Source organism: Dipteris shenzhenensis, chromosome 9, assembly GCF_047967505.1.
Source record: "Dipteris shenzhenensis isolate YYH24624 ecotype China chromosome 9, Dip_SZ_1.0, whole genome shotgun sequence".
NCBI lineage: Eukaryota > Viridiplantae > Streptophyta > Polypodiopsida > Gleicheniales > Dipteridaceae > Dipteris > Dipteris shenzhenensis.
Genome location: NC_141604.1, coordinates 45,804,293 through 45,827,782, shown reverse-complemented (window position 1 = coordinate 45,827,782; position 23,490 = coordinate 45,804,293). Strand labels below are relative to the sequence as shown.

At 44.5% G+C, this 23,490-nt stretch overlaps 1 protein-coding gene and 1 pseudogene across 1 annotated transcript in view; one reads left to right on the top strand and one right to left on the bottom strand.

Annotated features, from left to right (window-relative positions):
• Positions 1-20,595, bottom strand: part of LOC147898721 (uncharacterized) — a 36,948-nt gene extending 16,353 nt beyond the window's left edge. Inside the window, exons 1-3 of the mRNA XM_087379219.1 lie at positions 20,470-20,595; positions 20,106-20,213; positions 19,863-19,955 (exon numbers count right to left, since the gene is read on the bottom strand). Of these exons, the coding sequence (XP_087235345.1) occupies positions 19,863-19,955; positions 20,106-20,213; positions 20,470-20,595 (327 nt within the window). The remainder of the gene's footprint in view (positions 1-19,862; positions 19,956-20,105; positions 20,214-20,469) is intronic.
• On the top strand, positions 7,789-15,444 carry LOC147898722 (uncharacterized; annotated as a pseudogene).
• Positions 20,596-23,490: the final 2,895 nt, after the last annotated feature.

The following is a 23,490-nucleotide window of genomic DNA, read 5'->3' as shown; positions in this document are numbered from 1 at the left end:
CATATTTAGTCTTTAAATCATAATGCCAAATGGTGGTGTAAAAGATTGCAGCAGCTTTGGTCCTACAAACTTCCTCTTCATCAACAGGTTCTTCTATGGTGAGTGATCCTTGGTGTTATTCCTTTTGGCCAACTCTTGGCACGCAGGCATATATTGTTCCTACTCTATGCCACATATGTCTTGATCCCAGGGAATCCTTGCTCCATCTTTTATGAAATTGCCCTGTCACCCATGACTTCCTCCTATTTCTTCAACATCGCCTCTAGGCCCGCTTTCCTACTACTTGCTTTAGCAAGATTTTGTGGATATTCGGCGTTCATCCACAGAGGATGAAGTTTGATCTTTTTTTCACACCAGTTAGCTATTGTGCACTCTGTAATCTGTGGAAAGACAGGAACCACAGAGTCTTTGGAGAGCCTACTTCTTCCATGTTCTCCTATTTCCGAACACCGCTCAGACAATCCTTTTGTGATTGCTTGTATGCTCGTCAGATAGATTACAATGTTTACTTGTCTTACAATGAAACTTTCTGATCTTGTATTTGCTGGTCTCGACTTTGGGGACCACCTCTTGTAATATAAAAATACCTTGATTTCACCAAAAGTGTGCACGCGCGGGATTTGGACTATCTTGCTTACTTGTCATACAATGAGATCTTTTGATTTTGTAGCAGCATATCCTCTCCTTTGGGACTGCCTTTTGTATAATAAAAGCAAATGGATTTCACTAAGAATTAAAAATGCATGTGCACGCGCACAAGAGAGAGAGGTGGGCGTTCCCCCTGTCTACTTGGCCCGGTCAGCGCCCTCTGGGGCTTTTGGCCCTACTCAGCACCCAATTAGGATCTACCAAGCCCCCACGTTCCTGCTGGACCTCAACTCCTGATTCACGCCCTCAGTTCGCCTCTCTCCTTCATCACCTCAGACTACTGCAAGTCTCCCATGGCTGTTGTTCTAGTCGCGACCATCTTTTGCACCTTCTCTCTCACGTTAGCCATCAATTTCCGTCAGTTGCAAGTGTTTCCCACAAGGTGTGTGTGTGGGTGTGCGTGAGTGTGGGTTGTTTGGGGGTTAAAGGCAACTTCGCAATTCGAATTTTGCTGCTGCTGGTTCGTCAAGTTTAGGTCTTTCTCTTCCTTGTTCATAACTCGCCTGAGCTCCCTCTTTATTTTTCCCGCTGTTCAGCCTTAATCAGCCTCTCTTTTCACCCTCATATCTCTTCTTTTTCCTGTCCATATCTCCTCTTTTTCCTTGTCTCTTTCACCTCTTCATTAGTCTATTGTAAGCTTAATCAAATGGAATCTCAACAACACAATAGGAATGAGGCCAAGCGTCATCAAGTGGTTGCAGAGAATTCTCAGTTATGCACAAATCCGGAGCTGCAACCATTTTTGAATACTTTACAGGAAGGATTTTCAGAAATTAATCAAGCTTGGGGTGATGAGCCAATCCCATAGTCCCGGGTCTCTGTCCCAGGACAGATTTTAATTGGACCAGTTATCAGCTTGGCTCAAAGAGTAGTGGTTTTGACTTTTTCGGAACGTATGCTTGACACAGGGGATGTGGCACAATGGTTGAAATCCCTGCTCAAGGGCCGCTTTGTTGAGGGATATTTATAAAGCGGATAGAGACTTTTATGAAATCATCTTTACTGATGCCCAATATAAGCAACAGCTTCTGCTCAGATCTCCGCTTTTCTTTGGGAATCAATTGGTGCATGTATATCCTTGGATGCCTACCAAGGATTATCAAAGTCTCATACACCATAGATGCCTGGTGTGGTTGGAGGTGGTTGATTTGCCTTTGTATTGTAGACCGGCATTGCCCTACTTGGCTGAAGCTTTGGGGAAAGTAGTTTCCACGTGCTCTAGGCAATGTCAACCGTCTTTTGTGTTTTGTGGGATACTAACAAGCCCACTCCTCCACATGCGGCTTTGCAAATTAATATAGCGGATATGCCATCCTAGCAGGTTTTCTTTAAATTCAAATGGGGCAAATTTGCAAGCTCTTTCTTTGAATGTGGTAAATTTGGGCATATGCAGTCTGAATGCCCACAGGTATTGTTAAAACCTCCCTCGGCAGCAACACGCCCAAATGAGGCTCCTTTGCGAAAGCTTGCTGCTGAACCACTTGCTAGGAGTGTGGGAACTACCTCTCCTTTAGTGGTACATGATAAAGGCAAGGCAAAAATACATGCCACACCTTTCCAAGGTGGCTGACAAAACTTCAAAGAAGTCCTCTTCAGATTGGCAATCACCCAAAAGGTCTTCAAGCCAAGGACATTAGCTAATAGGAATTGGACAAAAATGCCTCCTCTTCTAAAGAAAACCCAGCAGTGGATGGATTTGGGGTTGGTAACCTTTGGTCGGCATTCGTTCGTGCAAATTCATTATGTTTACCTTTGACCTCAAGTGTGCCTTATGACAAGCCTGCCTCCCCCCTCTTCTCCTAGTCCTATTCTAGATGATGACACGGGGAATGCATATCAAGAGTTTGCTGGTCGCCCCCCTCTGGTGTGGCCATGCAAGAATAATTTGGGGTTTTCTGTTACACATACTAGCTTGTAAATATGTACACACCTCTTAAATGTCTTACATATAATGTTCAGGGCCTCTGCAATATCAATAAATGGAGGCACTGCTCATAGGCTACATGTGGCTTGTCTGCAAGAACAAAATCAGCATTCCTATGCCGGCCTTGAAGGCTTCTTTGCAGGTTTTCGCATCTTTTATGCTGGCCGAGCTTCTTTTTCGGGGGTTGCAATGCTGGTTCATAATGGTTTATAGCCACAATTGCTTTATAATGACCCACATGGTCGTTATCTTATAGTCAAATGCATTATTAATGGGGCAGTTATGAGTTTGCGTCTATCTATGCATCCTCGACATCTGCGGTTCGAGCTGAAATGTGGCATCGCTTTGCTAAACATCCCTGGACAGATTATCCATTTGTCTATGGAGATTTCAATAATTGTCCTGGAAATGAGGACAGTAGTACGCATCACTCCCATATGATGACATGGGAAAAGAATGCATCGACACTCATGATTTATACTTTGCAGGACTGTGATTTGTGGCAGCATCTTAAGCCTCCTGCTATTGGATATACTTTCCATCACAATGCCTTCACCCAATATTGGTCACGCTTAGATTGATGGTACATGCATGCAGTCCAGTTTGTTGTGATATGCATTTGGATTATGCCTTGCGCTTATCTTATCACTTTCCGGTCTCTATGACTCTTCATTTTGATTTGCCGGTGCATGATGTACGGTTGCCACGCAAAAGGCTTTTACTGATAAATAATTCTTACCTCAAGCATCAGGCCTTTCAGATTATGTTCACGGCTCTCATGCACTGACTTGTGTTGCACTGCACCCATTGATGGAGACTAGGCATGGAACCGTTTTGCCATGACAATGCAGGACCTTAATAAAGACTATGGCAATCTTGGGGACTTGCGTCACAAAGTAGCAGACGCCAAAGCTTTGATTCAGCGCTTCACTTCTATAGTACAGCAAAGCCAATTGTCTATGGATGATCAAATAGCTTTTAGTGATGCTCTTCGTTGCTTGTCTGACAACGATCAACGCAAACTAAGAAAATGGCATCTTCATTCGAGGCAAAAAGTCATGGTTCTTCTTCTAAGGCCTTTTTCAAAAGTCTTCATGCCTCGCACTGCATGCATTCTTTGCTCCGAGTCATGCGCCAAGATGGAACATGGGCAGTGAATGCCTATCAGCAGCTTGATGATGAGCTTCAAAGTTATTTTTCTGATATGTTTGCTGCCCCGCCTCCTCCCCTGCCTGTGGAGGAGGTTGATGCAAGGAGGGTTTTTTAACAAAACGTTTGACCGATTCTCTCTCAAGAGGATGCACATAAGCTGGAATTGTCTTTTACACATTTGGAATTGAAAGCAGCACTATCCAAATTGGGGCGCACAATCTCCGCGATGGATGGCTTGAGGGAATTATTTGCTGAATTTTGGGAGTTGAGCCTTGTTCTTTTGTTTATGATTAATAGGGAGTGGACTTCTGGTCATCTGCCTTTATCTTGGAAAAAGGGCTTGCTGCGATTGATTCCCAAAAAGCCCCTTTGTCAATCATTATCTAATTGGCATCCAATCACCTTGATGCATGTGGTGTACATGCTAATTTCTAAAATGTTGGTTTTGCGTATATCGCACTTTTTGTACATGGGACTGCATCCTGCACAGCATGGATTGTGCCTCACAGGAAGATCATGGACAATATTGCAAATGCTTATATTGGCATAGAATATGCCAAATACACTCAATAAAATGTTCTCATCATGAAGGTGGACACATTTGACACCATCAGATGGGAATTTATTGCTGCAATTATGAGACAATTGGGCTTTGGGCAAAAATACAAAATGTGGTTTACTGGCTTTATAATGAGGGCATGGCAACTTGCCTTTATCCGATGCCTCTCATCTTCTTGGTCCTTAGGCCGTTCGGTTCGACAAGGATGTCCTCTTAGTGCTCTCCCATTTGCGATTGCTACTCATCCTCTATTGATGCACATTGATGCCTTGGTTTCTCGGTGGGATTTGCATGGCATTGAGTTTCCAGGAGGAGCGCCTTTTGTCAGTCAAGCTTATGCTGATGATTCTTTTTGCTTCCTGCGAAACTCGAAGGATGATGTCAGGCATATTATGTGTGCGTTACATCTTTTTGGGTCTGTTGTTGGATTGAAAGTTAATTTCAGCAAATCAAAACTCTTGCCCTCCCGGGAGTGTGATTGGCACAGCATCTTGAGGCTTGGATTAGTGCTCTCATCCAATCAGCTGGTGTGTCATTTGGGCTATCCTATAGGATGGCATATTCCTTTGCACAAGAGAGACTTTGGGTGTTGCAAAATCTGTTCTGCAACTTAGATTATTGGAAGTTATCTACTTGGCCACTACATGTTCGCCTTCGAATTATTCAGTCTATTCTTATCTCTTATGTGCAGTTTTACTTGCCCCTTATTCCCTAGTATTCTCGGGATATTCAAAAGTTTATCACTAAGGTTATGGAATGCTTTTGGTGCACCAAGCATGATCATAAGGCTCTCCACCTTCTCAAAAGCAATTATGTATGTTTGCCAAGGCTCCATGGGGATTTGAATATTCTTGATCTTCACACTGATTTGAATATTCTTGATCTTCACACTCACTTGCTCACTACGCTCTTGCCCACCTTTTTGGAGCAGCATCAGCCATGGACCCTCATGTTGTCTTCTTTACTCAACTATCTGCGTACGGATGCTTTTGGCTTTTGGGTTTCGGCTATTTCTGATGTGATATTTGGTCACTTTTCTGGTGGTATTTTGGGTTATCTGTTCTCTTCTCGACTGATTCAAGATTGGTAGCAGCTTCTGGATTATCTCCGCTAGTCTAGTAGGCCTGCAGATCATGGTAACACACTTCGATTGCAAAGTCTTCACTAGAGACGGGTTTTTCCTATTCCTTTGGCTTGCTTGTAGCCTCAAAAGGCGTATTTCCTACACCGATTGGGAGTTTCTACACTAGCAGATGTTGTGGATGATCGGGGTTATACACTTTCCTTTAGTCAACTCATTTTCAAGCTATATCCACTTGCTTCGTAATTTTTCTTTTAAATTTTAATTTATTTAAAATATCATGTTTTGCAAAAGAATGAATACGTTTTCCTTCTATTCAGTTAGGTCATGGGGGCTAGGTCTAGCATTTGAAGGTGGACCCCCTAGCTTCGGGTTATGGGCATTAGTGCCCCGCAAGAGAGATGACCTCTCTTAAGAGGGACATCAGAAATCACACCCCACCTAAGTACCCGTTTCTAGAACCATTCAAATGCACAAATTGCACACCGACCTAGCAACCATCCAAGAGAATGTCTCACCTTGGGTGTGAGCCAAGAAACATGCCAAGAGGCATGGAGATACAAGATAAGACGACAAACAAATAAACATCTTAGTTGAGGTCAATCAAACTCAAAAAATGACTTTAGAATAGGCAATGTCTAGGATTACTTAACTAGGAACCCGTCGGTGACATCAGAATTCAATTCGGACAAATTTGAATTTTTAGGGCTTTAGGTGCCACGTGGCAAGCTGCGTGCTGGCCTAGCTGCAAGGCTAGCTAGCCCAGTGTTACTGGTGTCTTCAAAAGGGAGAAAAACACCGACACACATCCACTTCTAGTAATGGAACTACCAAAGTCGGATTCATGTCTGACTAAAGTCGGAAAGAGAGAAATAAAAAATGTGCATTCAGAGAGACAAAACAACGTTTTAAAAAGAGAAAGGCTTCATAAGGCCGTTTAGCAATCACATATAATCTCTATTTCACATTATACCACAGGCCGTGGGAGGTTTCGGCTAACTGTCGCTTCATATCTCTGAGGTCTGTTGAACTGAGAAAAACACTGTCGATTTCTTCAGCCATCTCCTTCAGAGATTGCTCTACCCCTTCGAGTGCATGAACTCTTTCTTTGAGAATGGTGTTCTCAATCTGCAGGTCCGTATGTGAGGCAGACAGTCTCTCCAACTGGAATAAAAACTCCAATTTCATTTCTTCTAACCAGGTTGTGACTATTGGTAGACATTCTTTTTGCACCCTGACTTGGCCTATAAGCTTGGAAATCTGCTTATCCTGCATTCCCTTGTATTGGGCATATTCATGCTTCACTGCTGCAAATTCCATTTTGGACTCTTCGAGTTGTTTCTGGGCAGTTTGCTGCTGAACTATGTAATCATGTACAGCCTGTTTGTCCTGCTTCAATTCCATGATTTGTTTGTGAATTTGCATCTGCCCTTCTCTTTTCTGCTCGTGGAATGTCTGCAATACCTGCAGTGCATGTTCTTCCTCCATGGTCGATACCTTTGCACCTTTTCTTGTGGTTGGACTGATGTGTGGAGTTGTCTCTTGCAATTTCGTCAACTTTCGAATAGGGGAGAGTGCTTCGAGCGAGCTTCTTCGAGAGGATGTTAGCAAAAAATGAGGCAGATAGGGATAGAGTACTTTCTCTCCCACCTGTTGTATGATTCGTTTTGAAATGGAATATATCACTCTTTTATTAAAAAAATGAGGCAGATCCTCCTCGGGTTGTTGCCATTTCTCCTGATTCGAAAACATCGACTTGGCCTTCGGATTTAATTTGATTTTCTTTGCCGGCTTGGTGTCGGATAGTCCAGCCAAAAGCTTGGCACTGATGAGAGGCTTATCCCAAAGTTTCTCTGCCAGCGACTGACCATACACAGCCATTGTGGCTTCTTCCTTGGTGTAGTGTGCAGCTTCAAGATCTTGAATGACTTGTTGCTTCCCCTTTGCATCATCATCATCCGGATTATCATGGATGTGTTTGTTCTTTCTACCCAATACTGCACAATTACCTCAGGGCGCTTCTGGCCTGCTTGATGAGCATACTCGAAAAGAGCACAAATAAAAGGTGCGATTTTGGTGTGGGCATTTGACATTTTTAAATCCTTCCTTGCAATCTCACTCATCAACCTGGAGTGAAGAAGATGCGCCCATGATATTTTTGTACCTTTCTCTGTTGCACGAAGTGTTGCATAAGAGTCACAGCCCATGGTGTTGGTCTTGACTAACAATTGCAATCATTCCAAGTACCATACAAGTTGTTGTCGTCTGCCTACATCCTCAACATTGGTGATGAAGAAGTAATTTTTTTGCATATGGGGCGGACCGAACTCTTTCTGCATGTCTGCATCTAAGACTTTTTTGTACACAACTTATTGCTGTAGAATCGGCAATTGAAATACTTTAGCAATGATTTCCGGGGTAACCATGAGATTTGGGGTCAGCATACCTCCGGACTTCTGGCATCAAGCTGGTCCTTCCAAGAATTCCAGGGTAGGCTCGCGTATGGCAAAAGACCAATCTTGTGCAACCATTTCATGTGCTTTGCGAGGGCGAGTGAGATCCTAAAATTGGCGAGGCTGGTCTTTCAGGAACTCTTGCGGGCAAGGGTGAGGCTTGTCTTCTTTTCCATGTCGGCGTCGCGCAGAGCGGTGTCACTGAGAAGATCAAGCGGCTGTTTGGGAGCTTGCCAGGCGGCGAGGATTGTGAGTCTGAGAGCTGGTTTGGGTGCCATATATGGCTCAGGGCAAGGAACAGAGTCTGTGGCAAGTGGATGTGAACACTAACTTGCTGTAAGCATGAGCTCCAGTGATCTTGCCGTCGATCTAGGAAAGGCGGAGAGACTCATGTAAAGTCTCTTACTGGTACTGCCTGTTTTGTACTGTATAATTAGTTTCGTCGGCTCCGAGTCGGTAATGATCAAGGCTTTGGATTTACACACCTCAAACGAGTGATCGATCACGTCGTCAAGATTTGCAACGATTCCTCGTATGTCCTGTGTGTGTCTGGCCGTTTGGGGGTACGGTGAATTGGGGTGCCCGTTGAAAGTGATAGTTTGTTGTTTTGTACAGTCGGATCTCGATCGAAATGGGTGTTATGAGTCAGAGTGGGCTCGGACTCTGGGACCATGGTCGGATTGGACTCGGCTTAGTCTTATTAGTTGACCAGGTCGGATCAGAGTCGGAACAGTAGGTTGGACTGTGGGCGAAGTCGGATCACACACGTGCGTGCATGAGTGTATGTGTGTGTGTGTGTGTGTGTGTGTTTAGATTAAAAATTCCCATGATAATTGAGCCATAAAATTAATTCCATTAATTGGATAAAAAGTAAAAAAAGGAAAACATATAAGCAAAAAATGTCTGAGACATCTAAGTTGAAAAATGCAACAACTAGAGTTTGCAAAAATTTTGAACAAAATTAAGAATTTTTAATAATGTTGAGTTTGGCAAACGCAATATTAAAAAAAGATGTCTAATTCTCAAGCAGTCCAGGTTTCAAGCTTTTTCTTTTCAGTTGTTGTTGAATCTGAGTCAAGCAGGATAGATGGGGTCAAGCCTTGCAAGTCTTAGTGAGGGTTTTGCCTCAAGCCAAGGTGGGAGAGTGTAAGAGTGACACACGCGTGCTTGCACCCTTGTACCTGCATCATTCAATTGCTTTATGCTGAACGCATTGAAGCTTACCTGAGACCTTTTGAGTTCGTTGATTTGGTTTTCTTATGTGCCTGTCAGCCTACAATTAGACTCTTGTCGGACTTTGATTGAGGTGTCTAGTTGTTTTTGGCTCGGCTGGTGCCTTGAGTTGGATGGTAAGTGCTGAAGTGAAGCTGCTCCATGTAGCGATGCCTTATGTACTCCTTTTGATTATGGTAGAATCATAGTAGAAAATGTTGAAATTAGTTGCAATCCACGAAGGGAGTTGCCATAGATAGTGATTGGAGACGTTTTCTTGACCAGATTTGTATGTTGACCTAGCTCTGGTAGGCTGAGGCCTTGAAGCCTGCTGTCTTGAGTGGCATCGGAGTTATATCGGAATCTCTTGTTGTTAAAGTCTTCAACCTGAATGACATTTTCTTGATTGAAGTCGATAGACATCTGCAGAGATATTGTATTGATCTTGGCCTAGGTTGGGTCAGGTCCAATGTAGGGTTTTAACCTGAAACCATTTACTGGCTTTTCAAAAGCATTGCCATAAAGATCAGCTAATTGGAAGGTACCTTGATCAAATACTTCCAATACTTTGAATGGTCCATCATACCTTAGCCTGAACTTTCCTAGCATTTTATCCAACTTTGTATTGAACATCAAAACTAAGTCACCTTTCTTGAATAACTTGAACTCGATATTTCTATTGATCCAAGCACCTTCTCACATGCACCCTTGCACTTGGGTGCAAGGTGACACACTGGCTACATCGACAAGTGGATTATAGTTCCCAGATAGGAGATTTTGTCGTATGATGTGACCCCTTTGTGAGCCCTTGTCCAGGGACAATCAGGCACAAGCTACGTAGGTCAGTCTCTCAACCTTAGGTCAAGTCAATAGTCAGTTCTTGATCACTAGTACCCACTGGAGAACAGTAGGTTAACTGTTTCCATCTTATAGTTTAGGTATTCGCCTAGGTTAAGAGTCCCTTTAGGGTCCCCAAAGGCTGGACACGTAAGCAGGGAAGGCAGCCTCCAAAGGCTGCCCAAAAACTCCCCTTGGCAAATGAGCCAAGGAGGGCTTTTTATAGGCTGGTTGTAGGCCAACCAGTCTGTAAAACAGACTGAGTCGGTCTGTTTACAGACTGGGTTGGCTCAGTCCAGCCCTATAAAAGGGCCCCTTGGCTGCCTTGTTTTCTCATTCAGTTTGCTCCTGCCTTCAGTTCTCCTACAGCTCCACTTCAGCCTCCTGTGCAGCCCCTAAGATCCTCAGATCTGGCCCTGCTCCAGCCTCAGTCCCTTGGCCATCAGTTCAGCCTGATCTGAAGGTGATCACGCAGCACAACAGTCAGAGGTTTGGACCAGCAAACGGAGAGAGGTTTGGGACACTATTTCCTCAGCTTTCTCAGCTCTCTTTTACAGTTTACACAGCTCACTCTCAGCTCTATATTTCAGTCATCACTCAGTTCTCTCATAGGATCTATCACTTCTAGTTTTCACTCCCTCACTCACGCAGTAACCCTGCATTCCGTTAGACAGCACAAGCCTCTTCCTTGCCTTGCAGAAGCGTCCTACATCCTCAGTGTGGACAGCATCAAGGTCTCGGTACTGGTCGGCGTTGCCTCTCAAGTCTTTGGGTCTGCTATACGTGTGCACAGTGAGCTCTTCAGAAGCGCGTTCCGTGCTCTCTTGAAGAGTGTTCTTTGTATTTCTCAATTCTCCAAGTATAAAGCAAATTCTCCCCTGATTGGGGGAGGGGGCCCTCAGTGGGTGCAATGACCCAATCGGTTGTCGACTCTACTCTCTCTCTACCCTCATCTCCTTTCTCTCTCTATGGTAAACAACGCTCATTTTTCGCTAAAGGTTTAAAGAAGGTCTTGCTGTGAATTACACGATCAGATAACCGTTGCATGCTACACAACTCTTCTTTTTTGAATGATGTCAGCAGTGTGGGAACTGCTTAGTCTATCTTCATCTAATTGTAGAAGTTGCTGCAATCTGAAATTAATGGATTCCTCTGGTGATAGCTTATTATCAATTGCAACTCTCAAGCTGCCTGCAATAAATTCCATTGGCACCACTGGCTCACATCCATACACCAATCTGAATGGTGTTAGACCAGTTGCAACCTTATGAGCTGTTCTGAGGGCCCATAAAACTGAATCCAAGTGCTGATCCCAATCTTTTGGACTGTCCTTTTGCACACCTTTTTCATAAGCTTATTAGAACTTTCTGCCTGTCCATTAGCTTGAGGATAATATGCTGTGGATTTTTTGTGCAACATCATGTGCATCCTTGTCATGTTTCTATTGTTTTGTTAATGAAGTGGGTACCTCTGTCTGACACTATTTCAATAGATACTCCAAATCTAGTCACAATATTGTGGTAAAGAAAATGTGCCACAGTTTTGGCTTTGCATGTCTTAAGGGCTACAGCCTCAACCCACTTTGTGCAATAATCAGTTGCACCCAAAATATATTGGTTACCTGTAAATTTTGCTGGTGGTTTGATAGGACCAATAAAATCTAGCCCTTCGAGGTTTGGACACGAACATACGTTTTACCATTCTAAACTTTGACCCGCCGAATTACGAGCGGGTGCTTACTGTCGCACAAAATCAGGAGATGATGCTGAACGGGGGAAAGCCCAAGCAGGTCCAGAAAGATTCCAAAGCCCCACAGCAGTCAACAACACAGCGGGTAAGGATCAGAAGAAGGACAACCAGTTCCAAAAGAAAGATGGCCAGGCTTCTAGTCAAAAGAAGGAGTCCAAGCCAAAGATGACTCCGGATGAGAAGGCTAAAGCGGGTATTACGAGAGGCTATCTACAACCCGACAAGCAGAAGCGGTACCACCAAGAACATCGCTGCTTTCATTGCCACCACATCACTGGGCATGGCACGAAGGATTGCCCGAAGTGGCTTGCCGAAAAGGCTGCAAAAGCACCTACTTCGTCCGTCGCTAATGTATTGGCTCTTCCAACCCCACCTCCATCCTCAGCTACGAATGCCGTCTTCCATGCTTTGAATGTCGTTCCCACGGTGGTCTTTCAAGGTAAGAAGGAGAGCGACTTCTCAGATCAAAAGAAGGCGCTCATTCGAGCGTACGGCACAGCTAACGAGCATCAATTTATTGTCATGTTCGATATGGGGAGTTCAGAAGATGCCATCTCCCCTCAGCTTGCCAAGATAGTGGGATGCACCTTGGTGCCTCACGAGCTTGTAGTGGACGGGTTCACGCTCGGCTTACACACACACATCACGCATAAGGTCATCCAGTTCACTTTTTCAGTTCAAAAGGCCATGTTTACGCGGGATTTTATATTGACTCCTTTGATGGGGTGCGACATGATCCTCGGGATTCAGTGGTTCCGTGAGCATGTTCCGATGCCTAATTGGCGGCAGGACACCTTCACGATTGTGAAAGGTTTACCTGAGCCCACCGTGATATGCGGTGATCGGAGCATACCAGGGATTCCGTTAATCTCTCATATTCAAGCAGGACGCGCCACCCGCAAGGGTGCCATGTGTGCACTTGTCTATGTCCGGTGCCAGATCACTGCAGTTCAAGCTGCTCCTCCGATGGGACAAGCAATGGTGGATCTACTCCAAGAGTTCAAAGACATCATGCTCCGAGACGATCTGCCACCCCAGCTACCTCCCAACCAATCGGAAGACCATCGCATCAATCTACTTCCGGACTCGACACCTCCAAGTAAGTTCCCTTATCGACTTTCAAAGTCTATGTAGGGAGAGTTAGAGCAGCAATTGTCTCAATTATTGCGAGCAGGGTTTATTAGACCTTCTTCTTCGCCTTTTGTTGCACCCATTCTATTTGTGGCAAAGAAGGATAAGTCCGCACGACTATGTGTCGACTACAGAGCACTCAACAAGCTTACGGTAAGCAACAAGTTTCCTATGCCCCGCATCGAGTACATCTTGAAAAGACTCAATGGTGCAAGATTTTTTTCAAAGATTGACCTCAAGAGTGGCTACCATCAAGTCCGGATTTTTAAAGCTGACATCCCAAAGACAGCTTTCCGAACTGAGCGAGCTCATTATGAGTTCGTCGTCGTGCCCTTTGGTCTGAAGAATGCACCACCAACATTCAACAAGATGATGTCCCGGGTATTCACAGAGTATATTGGGAAGTGCTTGTTCATCTTTCTCGATGATATCCTTATCTTTTCCGCGACAGCCGAGCAGCATATTAAGGATGTGCGATGTGCCCTACAGTTATTACGTGATAACCAGCTATATCTCAACGCAAAGAAAAGTGAATTCGGATTGCTAGAAATTCAGTATTTGGGCTACATCATTAGTGCTCAAGGGATTCGATTGGACCCTGAGAAGATCCAAGCTATCACAAGTTGGGCTGTCCCCACGACAGCCCAGGAGATCCGATCCTTTGTGGGTTTGTGTCAAGCATACAGCTCGCACATGGAGGGTTTCTCAACATACGCAGCCCCTCTTACAGATTTACTCAAGGGGGTAAAGACACGTAGACAAAAAGTTCAAGTCACAGGCAAAGCTTTGCAGGCCTTCCACGACTTGCAATGGTTGGCCACGACAGCACCAGTTATGAAGATCGCCTCTTGGGATGATCCATTTCTGGTAATCACAGACGCTAGCAATGTCGCCATTGGGACCCGTGGCATACTATAGCCGAAAGCTTAACGATGCCGAAAAGAACTATTCAGTGTATGATAGAGAGCTCCTCAGTGTCATCCAAGCATTAAAACATTGGAAGCCTTTCCTATACGAACGGACTTTCACGGTGACGACAGATCACCAAGCCCTTAAGTGGCTTCAGACAATGCCTAGTACGCAATGGAGTGATCGGCAGTAGCGGTGGAGTCAGATATTCCAACAGTTTGGAGAAATGATCGAGTACGTTCCCGACAAAAACAACCCCGTTGCAGACGCTCTCAGTCGGAAAGGTTCCATCCAGACCATTGAGGAGGCCACTATGCTCGAAATCAAAGGAAAGGATCTTGATAGCATGAAGGCACAATACACGCAGTCAGCAGAGTTTGGCACACAGTTCCAATTAGCCACGACGCTTGCTCCAGGCCATTACTCATTAGAGGACGGTTGGCTTTTCTATAAGAAAAGGTTATGTGTACTCAAAGACAAACGACAGTTGCTTCTTCATGATGCCCATGACGTCCTTACCGGTGGTCACAGAGGTATCAACAGGACTTTGGAGAAGTTAGAGCACTATTTCTATTGGCCGAAGATGCGGAAGGCCGTATACGGCTATGTGCAGAATTGTCAAATATGCCAAAAGGTCAAGGCTTCCCACAAGAAAGCGGCAGACTTACTTATGCCATTGTCAATCCCCGACGGTCCTTTCCAAGACATAGGTATGGATTTCGTGGGACCACTTCCAGCATCCGTAGGTATGCGTAATACTCAATGTCTTACTATTGTTTGTCGCTTTAGTAAATATTGTATGCTCATTCCCTGCAAACAAACGGCCAGCGCTGAAGATGTAGCTCGTTTGTTTATCAAGTATTGGTATCCCATTGGAGGGTTGCCAAAGACCATAACATCCGATAGGGACTCCAAGTTTACGTCTAACTTTTGGCGAGCCTTGTTTGATAATTTTGGTACTAAGCTGCAGATGTCCACCGCTTTCCATCCACAATCGAACGGCGAGACGGAAAAGTATAATGGTATGGCATTTGATATTTTGAAATCATATTGTCATGATGCTCAAGGAAAGTGGGAGCAGTTTCTTCCGCTTGTGCAGGCCATTCTGAACAATACCTATTCTTCGAGTATTGGTCGTACACCTTATGAAGCGACGTTTGGATGGCGATTTACCTCACTCCTCACCCGGATGGTGTCTCCATCTCTTGAAGCCAACAAAACCACCGAATCCATTGCAGAGATTACAGAGTCCGTGAAAAGCTGCATCGCCAAAGCTCAAGCATCATATACACGCCAAGCTAATAAATCCATTCGAGATCTCCAGTATAAAGAGGGCCAATGGGTGTATTTACGCATTATCAAGCAACGATTGAAGCAGGTGGGCAAGCGATGCCCTAAGCTGTCCTTCAGGAGCTTCGGACCATTCCCTATTATTCAGAAGATCAACTATGTCTCAATGAAGTTACGCCTACCAGACTGTTGGACTATGCACAACGTGTTCCATGTAGCTTGGTTGAAGCCATATTTTGGACCTCCTCTTTCAGAGATTTTCGACGAGCAACAACCTGAAGTTCATGATGAAGCCGAAGTTTTGCAGCCAGAACAGATCCTTCTTCATAAATTCAAGCATCGGTCAGCACGCAGGATCCGGGAGTTTTAAACCAAGTTCCATGATCGAGGTACCCATGAAGCAGTGTGGTTGGACGAAGATTTTTTCCAGGAGTTATTGGCAAATGTAGGGTTCTGTTTCTCTCGTCAGTTTTGTAAGTGGATAACATATATCAACTAAATATCTGAGAAATCTATAGTGCCACTTGATTTGACCAATAAATCTCTGACGTTGCTTTATATTTTTGGGTGGCTTGGCTTTTTGGATAGCAGATCCCTAACAAGGGATCTATCTCCATAGCTTGTTGAGAGATGATATGTCCAAGTAGAATACCTCTACTAACAGCAAATGCACATTTGGCAAGATTAAGGCTGAGTCAGCCAACTTGCATTTTACAAAGCATAAGGACAAATGATGCAAGTGCTCCATCCTTTTGCCAAAAACTAAAAAGTCATCAAGAAAAACCTTCATAAAACTTGTAAGATAGGCAGCAAATACTTCCTGAATGTATTTCTGAAATGTTGGTGGAGCATTCTTTCTACAAATTGCTCCTTTTTGGTGTCGTCTGGGAGTCCGCCAAAGCCGCTTGCTGTCCTCCTTGTCTCAAACTGCCCAACATGGCTGTCGGGGTCTTGGCCCTTTTTGCCTATGAACTTGGCTGCTTTCCCTAATGGGTTCTGCATTCCTGGTGGAGCTGGATTTTGAGCTGGAGCTTTGGCTGGTACCCTCCTTTTTGGTTGTGCACGTAGTGGGTCGAAGTTCAATCTTCTTTGGGCTGCAACAACCACACTTGCTGCTATATTGGTTGCAAGAGTTCTTTTGAGGAATTCCTCTGTCGGTGTAGATATCATCAACGTACTGAGTTCAACACGAGCTTCATATAATTCAATGTTGTGGAGTGAGTTGTCAGACGAGTTTGTTCCACTTGATGTGTAATCTGGATCGTGGAATATATCCTGTTGATCCTGGTCAGTTTGAGTCGTTGCTTCAACACGAGCTCGATTACGTGTGATGTAGACGTATCCTATTCGTCTTGGTGACAATGGTTCCTAAAATCTATCTAACATGAGCCGAGATATCTGCCATTAAAGAAAAGAGAAGGAGAACTAATGTCATTGGATTATGTCGGACTGCTTGTACTGCAGTCTTGCCCACTAAGTTGCTTGTAATGTCGATGGAGCTTGATAATTTGAAAGCTTGTGTAGTACTTTGTTGTCGATGTGATCGTATTGATCTTGATTTTATTAATGAACTGCTTCAAAACAACCTTCTGTCGCTTTGTCCAGTTGGAACCAGTCCGACGTTGATCCACTTCTGTCAAAGACCCAATCCAAGAACAGGCTTTGTAGTCGTTTGCACCTCGTCGCACTTCTTTTGACTTGTTCAAAGGTTGCTAGACACTCTTGAGTGTGTTCTTTCCGTGAGCTCTTGCTGGCAAAAAGTCGTAATCTATCTCCTACCGTAGTCCGCTGGAACTTGGATTTTCGTATGAATTCGTGTTATGAATGCACCAATTTATCGAGCTGCTGTGTCGTCTTTGTTTTGTATTGAAGTAGCCTTTCTACAGACACTCCGCTATTGATTGTATTCATTCAAGGTGTCGCTATTGTTGGTTTCTTGCTCTTCGAGTCGTTTTGAATCGTACTGTTGTCACTCTTTTGCACCATTGCTATGTAGCAGCAACCGGCTGGGAGTTCGAACACAGTAGAGGATCACCAATAGTGTTACTAGTGTCTTCAAAAGGGAGAAAAACACCAACAAACATCCACTTCTAGTAATGGAACTACCACAGTCGAATTCACGTCTGACTAAAGTCGGAAAGAGACAAATCAGAAATGCGCATTCAGAGAGACGAAACAACATTTTAAAAAGACAAAGGCTTGCAACTACTTTGTATTCCCAGCTTACAGCATAAAACTCTCCAAAAAGGAGACGACATGTTGCTTATAACATATTCCGACAACAGTCGAATTTCTGACATCATTCACTAGACAAGGCCACTACTCTAGACTGTGAACAGTTACAAAACGGCCTCCACTCTTATATTGCTGTTACTCCCCAGAGTGATGGCCACATGGGTGAGAGGTGGGCCTCAACACCCAGCCACTTGGCAATAGGAGGGGACAAGTGTAGGGGTCAGCCTACCATTTGGTGGGCTGAAAAAGATGCCAAATTGGGCCAGCCCAGCTCCCAAAACTTGCCATCTTGGGCAGATTGTGGGTTGGGCCTATAAAAGAAGGGCCTCCCCTTCCTCATTCTACACAAATTCCCACGTCCAATTCTGTCCCTACTCCCTCCTTGATGCAGCATCCCTCTTCCCTCCCCCATCTTGGTGCAGCCAGCCTCCCTCCTTCCCTCTCTTCACCTCTGGAGCAGCAGCAGCACCTCTTTCTCTTCCCCTTGCCTCGGAGCAGCATTAACACTCTCTCTCCAAAGCACATCACTTCTTGCTTCCACGGCCTTGGATTCAGGACCATGGCAATCACTTTCGGCATCTGAATAAGTCCCTTTCTTGGTAGAGAACTTCTCTTCGGCGCATCTAGAGCAGAAAACTCCATCTCAAGCAAAGAGTCTTCCTATGGAACTGTTTGGTTGGGGATCTACTGGTCGGATCTTTCTTGGCCACCAGGCGCATTGCTTTGTCAACTTGCCCCACTTGCTCTCATGCACGAGAGACCGTCTTGCATCTGTTTTGGACCTGTCCTCTTGTACGATATTTCTTTTTCAGATTGATGACAAGGCTACGAGCTCGTTTTCCATCCACTTCCTTTGGGAAGCATTTTTGGTTGTTTGGAAGATATGCTCCCATCCAAGAGTATGATCATTTCTTCTCCTGGTGTTAATATTGGGCTGTTTTGTCATTGTATCGTGCTCGTACCATCCAACTGTATGAGCACTCTTCAGTGAATTTCTTCGCATACTTTCAAGCTTCTTTGCTTGGGTCTTTACAGAATGCTAATTCCCTTGCAGACCTTACTCAGGTTCAGTGGAAGTTGTTTATTAGTCATGAGTAGTAACTGTCCCACTTTGGGACAGCTATGAATGTAAATGCTTTCTTAAAGCAAAATTTCTTTTACAAAAAAAAAAGTGTGTGTGGGTGTGTGTGTGGCATTGCCCAGAGTCTCATGATTTCCTGATTCTGGTACAGCAGCGGCTTCAGGCTGGTTTCCCCAATGCGTGCTTTGGCAACAAACTCTAGCTGTTTGGTTTTCATCCAATAACGCAGGGATGTGATCTTCTTTTTTACTAGGTTCGTTTTTGGGTACAATGGACCCTATGAAAGGATCGCAATAATTAGGTCTTTGGTGATCCCTCTCTGTCTAAATACTAATTCTTCAGAGCATCACTACTACGACAATCATTTTATCATTGTCTCCCTGCACAGGATCTGGACTATCCTGCCTTCTTGTCATATAATGATATCTGCTGATGTTTGTAACTGCTTGTCCCATTCTTTGAGACTATTCTTTGCAATATAATGACAAATGGATTTGACCCCCCAAAAAAAAATTGTCACATGCTCTTGCTGCACACTTGTTTTAGTTCCAATTGAGAAATATGAGGCACAAATTACAAATTACAGCAGGTTACAAGAGAATTAAAGTTGGTAGAGGATATTTAACGAAGTACTACAAATCATCGCATTTTTAAAATTTGAAACTAGGAAGGCTCAAGAGAATTAAAGATTGGTAGAGGATATTCAACGAGGTATTACAAATCAGTGAAGTATTACAAGATAATTAAAGATTGGTAGAGGATATTCAATGAAGTATTAAAAATTGGTAGAGGAAATTCAATGAAGTATTACAAATCAGTACATTTTTTAAATTTGAACTAGAAAGGACTCAAGACACGTGTCTCACTCGAGACAAAAGCTTAAGAGTCGAAGCTTGCACTCAAGAAGTGGAGTAGCCATATGTCTCCCACCACTCGATCGGCTTCACACAAATCTCTTTCCTTCTAGATATGGGTCTAGAGAAGAATAGGGAGAATACCCCATGCACAGCTCCCCAGGTTAGATGACCCATGATCTCATGTCATTGATAATGGTTAGAGATTTAGAGAGGATAAGGTGTGAATCCCTCACATATATCCATGATGAAATGGGTGTCACACATAGCACCTTTCTTGCCACGTGTCACATAGGAATACTCTACTCACTCTAGGCAAGCCAATCAAGTGATAGATTCTCAGCTATGGATCTGTGTTAAAGAGCTCTGATCGGGCACACCCTGTCAATGCCACCACATACGAGACCTGAAGCCCTAGATCTTGCGTGAAGCCACACAAAGGCTTCTCCCTCACCCCCCTCCATTGAGGATGTTGCATATATGCTTCAGCATGTGTGTAAGCAGCTTAGTTACTGCACTTACAGTATGTGATTTTGTAGCCAGTGATTAGCATTCCATGCAGCAATTCAATTTTGTGTGCATAATTTATGGGAGGGCATCATGTCTAGTGTGCTGCCATTGTTTCCTTACATCCCAGACTTTACCAGTGTTCACCTTGATTGCTCTAACACTTCCAAAGATGCGTACAACCTAAGATCTTTACAAAATATGCATGCACACACACAGACATGGGTTGAAATGGCATACCTTGTAGATGGACACCTTATTTTTCCATGTCTTCAAACCTAAGAATTTGAACTGTAGGATTATGGACCATGTCAAGGGGATGAAGCAAAAAACCTGTGAATCGAATCAGTAAAACATGGCTCGGAATTACAGTATATCGAATACAAAACAATGCAGTTTTCTTAAATCCCTGCTTGCAAGCCACATACACTGCACACTTGAAATTTGTACCATCCTAAAGAACGAAATCTTATATAAACATACCTGAATAACAAGCAAAATAGGTGCAGATAGATAGTGAATGCCACTGACTGGAAATCTTTCTATATCTTCACTGTGATTGGACATTTGTCTTTTATACCAAAGTGGCTCCTGTGCAGTAAGTATAGATTTAGGCAAAACGGCTATAACTGCGTTACTTGTTGTGTCGACACAAAATATTTAAAAAAACCTGGTGGTCTTCAACTCTCTCTGCTTTAATTGTTGTATCAACATAAAACATAATGAGAAACTGGTGGTTTTCATCTCTCTCTCACTCTCTCGCTCTCTCTCTCTCTGTCTCTGTGCCATCCATGCACTCAGAATCACATTTAAGAGGGAGATATTGTTCTGTTTTGTGCACACTTACTTGGAAAAGAGGTAGCACAATTAAAATAATGATGACAAGTATCCTGATTGGGCTGAAGCGGTTGTATAACAGGAATGCTCGTTTTGCTGTCTGGTAGTCTTCGCTTTCGATAACCTCAGGGGGCATATAACTTGAGATTACCAGCCCACTGGCGCATGAACAATGTCTTTCATATGAGCAATTTGAAGAGATACCGCCATAATACTTCTTTACTCTAGCCGTCTGTACATACTTCTCGCCTATATTGACTTCATACCCCTATTAGAGGATCGTGCAGCCCCCTGGTCACCCGCACACTACACGAGGCTGCCCTTCACGCTTTCCCCTACACCACCCGCTCCACCCGCCCACTACCCCCTGGGACCATACCCTATAATAGCTGGTACGATGATGAGTGTAAGGCTTTACACCGTCAACTCAGATTCGAAACCAAAAACAGTCTTCCGAGCGAACCAAAGACGCTACGCGAGTACCGTCATTGACTAGTACGCAGAAAGAAACTAGACTTTGTTCGCCGGAACGAGAAGGAGCTACTGAACATTTTGTTCACTAACAACTCTAAGGACTTTTGGCGGAGATTTCTAGAGGGACGGTCCCCCTCACCACTCACTGACACTCAGGTCTGGTTTGATTATGCACGCACACTTTATGATATCCCAAATCAGCCTGCCCCTAACCTCTCACATATGCCACACCCCACATCCTGCACCCTCTTCACTAGGGGGGGGGTAAAGGATGCAGTAATGAAACTTCGTAATGGCTGAGCGAAGGATCATGAGGGACTATGCACTGAGTTCATTGCATATGGGATTAACCTCCTAGCCCCGATCTTAGCAAAGCTCTTTAATGAAGCTATTTGTTTGGGGTTTCCACGCACCTGGACCATTAACACTATCTCACCCATCCACAAGGCAGGAGATCCCATGAGCCCGGAGAACTACAAGACCATTATGATTGGACATATCATGTCCAAGATTTACGCATCAGTACTTGATTCCAAGGTCGGCAGATTTGTGGAGTATCGAGGACAGAGAGCAACAGGACAGGCTAGATTCCGGCGTGATCATGGAACCATGGACCACATTCTCACGCTCAGATGTATCATCGAGGAGGCGAGGGCACGAAAGCAAAGGGTTCACTGTTACTTTGTGGATTTCCGCAAGGCATTTGACACGGTTCCGAGAGCCCGCCTCATGTAGCACCTACAAGGTTTGGGTTACGACTAGGAGATCATTTCGGCTGTCATGGCACTTTACAGGAGAGTTTCAAGTAGAGTCCGGGCAGCTGGGTGGACAAACGAGATCATGAGCACTGTCAGGGTCAAACAAGGGTGTCCATTATCACCTACCTTGTTTGGTCTCTACATTGACGAGCTTGAGACAATGATGCAAACATAGAGGGGGGGTAGGTTGCTGTCTTGCAGACACGCTGATCCGGATATTGCTTTACACAGATGACATGCCTCTCTTGTCTTCCTCAGCAGAGGGGCTCCAGAGACACCTTGACGCACTACAGTCCTTTTGTGAGTCTCACGATTTGAAGGTCAAGCTAGGTAAAACCAAGGTTATGATCTTCAATAAATCTCGAGCCGTCATGCACCAGGAGCAGTTCGCATTTGATGGGTCACCTGTTGAGATAGTTTCATCATACACTTATCTTGGGGTTGTCTTTTCCGGACCCATCTTCACTATGAGACCCGCGATGCAGGCACGTTTGAGCAGAGGATATGCTTCATTGGCCAAACTAGAGAGGCAGTGCTTCTGCTCGCACTTTCAGGATCCACGGACCAAGGGGTTGCTTTTTGATTCCTTGGTCCGTCCAACGGGGATGTACGGCAACCCATGTTGGGGCCAGACTTGTCGAATATAGAGTGGGCCCGTGTGGAGCGGCTAGAAGTTCTCATGTTATCACAGATGATTCATGGTAAGCCATCCGTTCCTCACCAGATCATTCAAACTGAGTTTTGGTCACCCCCATTACAGCTAGATGCTGCATTTCAGGTCGGCACGTATCTGTACCGAGTTAGAGAGTATGGGGATTACACCTCTAGGCATAGCAAGCTGTCCTCTTCTATGGCACTTGAAACAGGATGGGACCAGAGGTGCTGGTATGCACGCACAGTTCTTCACACAGCCAGGTCGATCCCGCTCTCTGATCTACTATTGATTCCAACCCTCTAGTCCCTCATCTCCCATATCCCAACACACAGAGGAGAGAAAGAGAACTCAGAAATCAGCCACAAGCATGGGAAAAACTGCTCACGGGAGAGCTAACACTTCCAGCAAAGGTGCTGGGTAAAAACAACATTCAGGGATGATTGCAATGCTGAAATCTCAGAGAATCGCTCCAGGACAAATGCCACTCCAAGGCAGGTAGGGACACTCTGATATTGAGCAGCCCGAAGGTGTGCTTTTGTATCACAAGTCAACCGCAGGTCGAGGGCATGACAAACCTATCAGCCCAGCGTGTAGAAAGGCATTCCCATATTCATTGTTAAGCATCCGGAGACACCGTGTGCCTGTGACCCCTATTTTTCAGCGAGGCACAGCTTTCTCTAACGTGGTATCTATAACGCAATGCTATCACAGAGGTATCAAGCATCAGCACTCCTCAAAAAATCCTGCCTTTTTGCCAGTTCGCTCCGTAATGATAGGTAAATAGTGCACTCGAAGGGGTCCTGCCATGTTCAGGGACCCAAATTTGCAATATTGATTCACGCACTAATGTATTATTTTTCTCTGCTCGTCTCTAAATCTGAGGATATCACCTTCGGCTTGGTGAACTTCCAAAGCTAGTAGCTCCAAATGGGACTCAGTAACAATGGTTAGCGCGTCACGTCTATAACTGTAGAGCACCAATGTGACTAGGCGAATATATATTTGATCTGCGAACCTACGAAAACGTAATAGACCGGCGCTCATTCCTTCCCTGCATTCTACCTGTGTCTATGTAGCAGATGCAATAGAGCTTATCTAGCAAACAATTAAGACTCGCTTCTGCAATTGCTGGTCCCTACGGTAA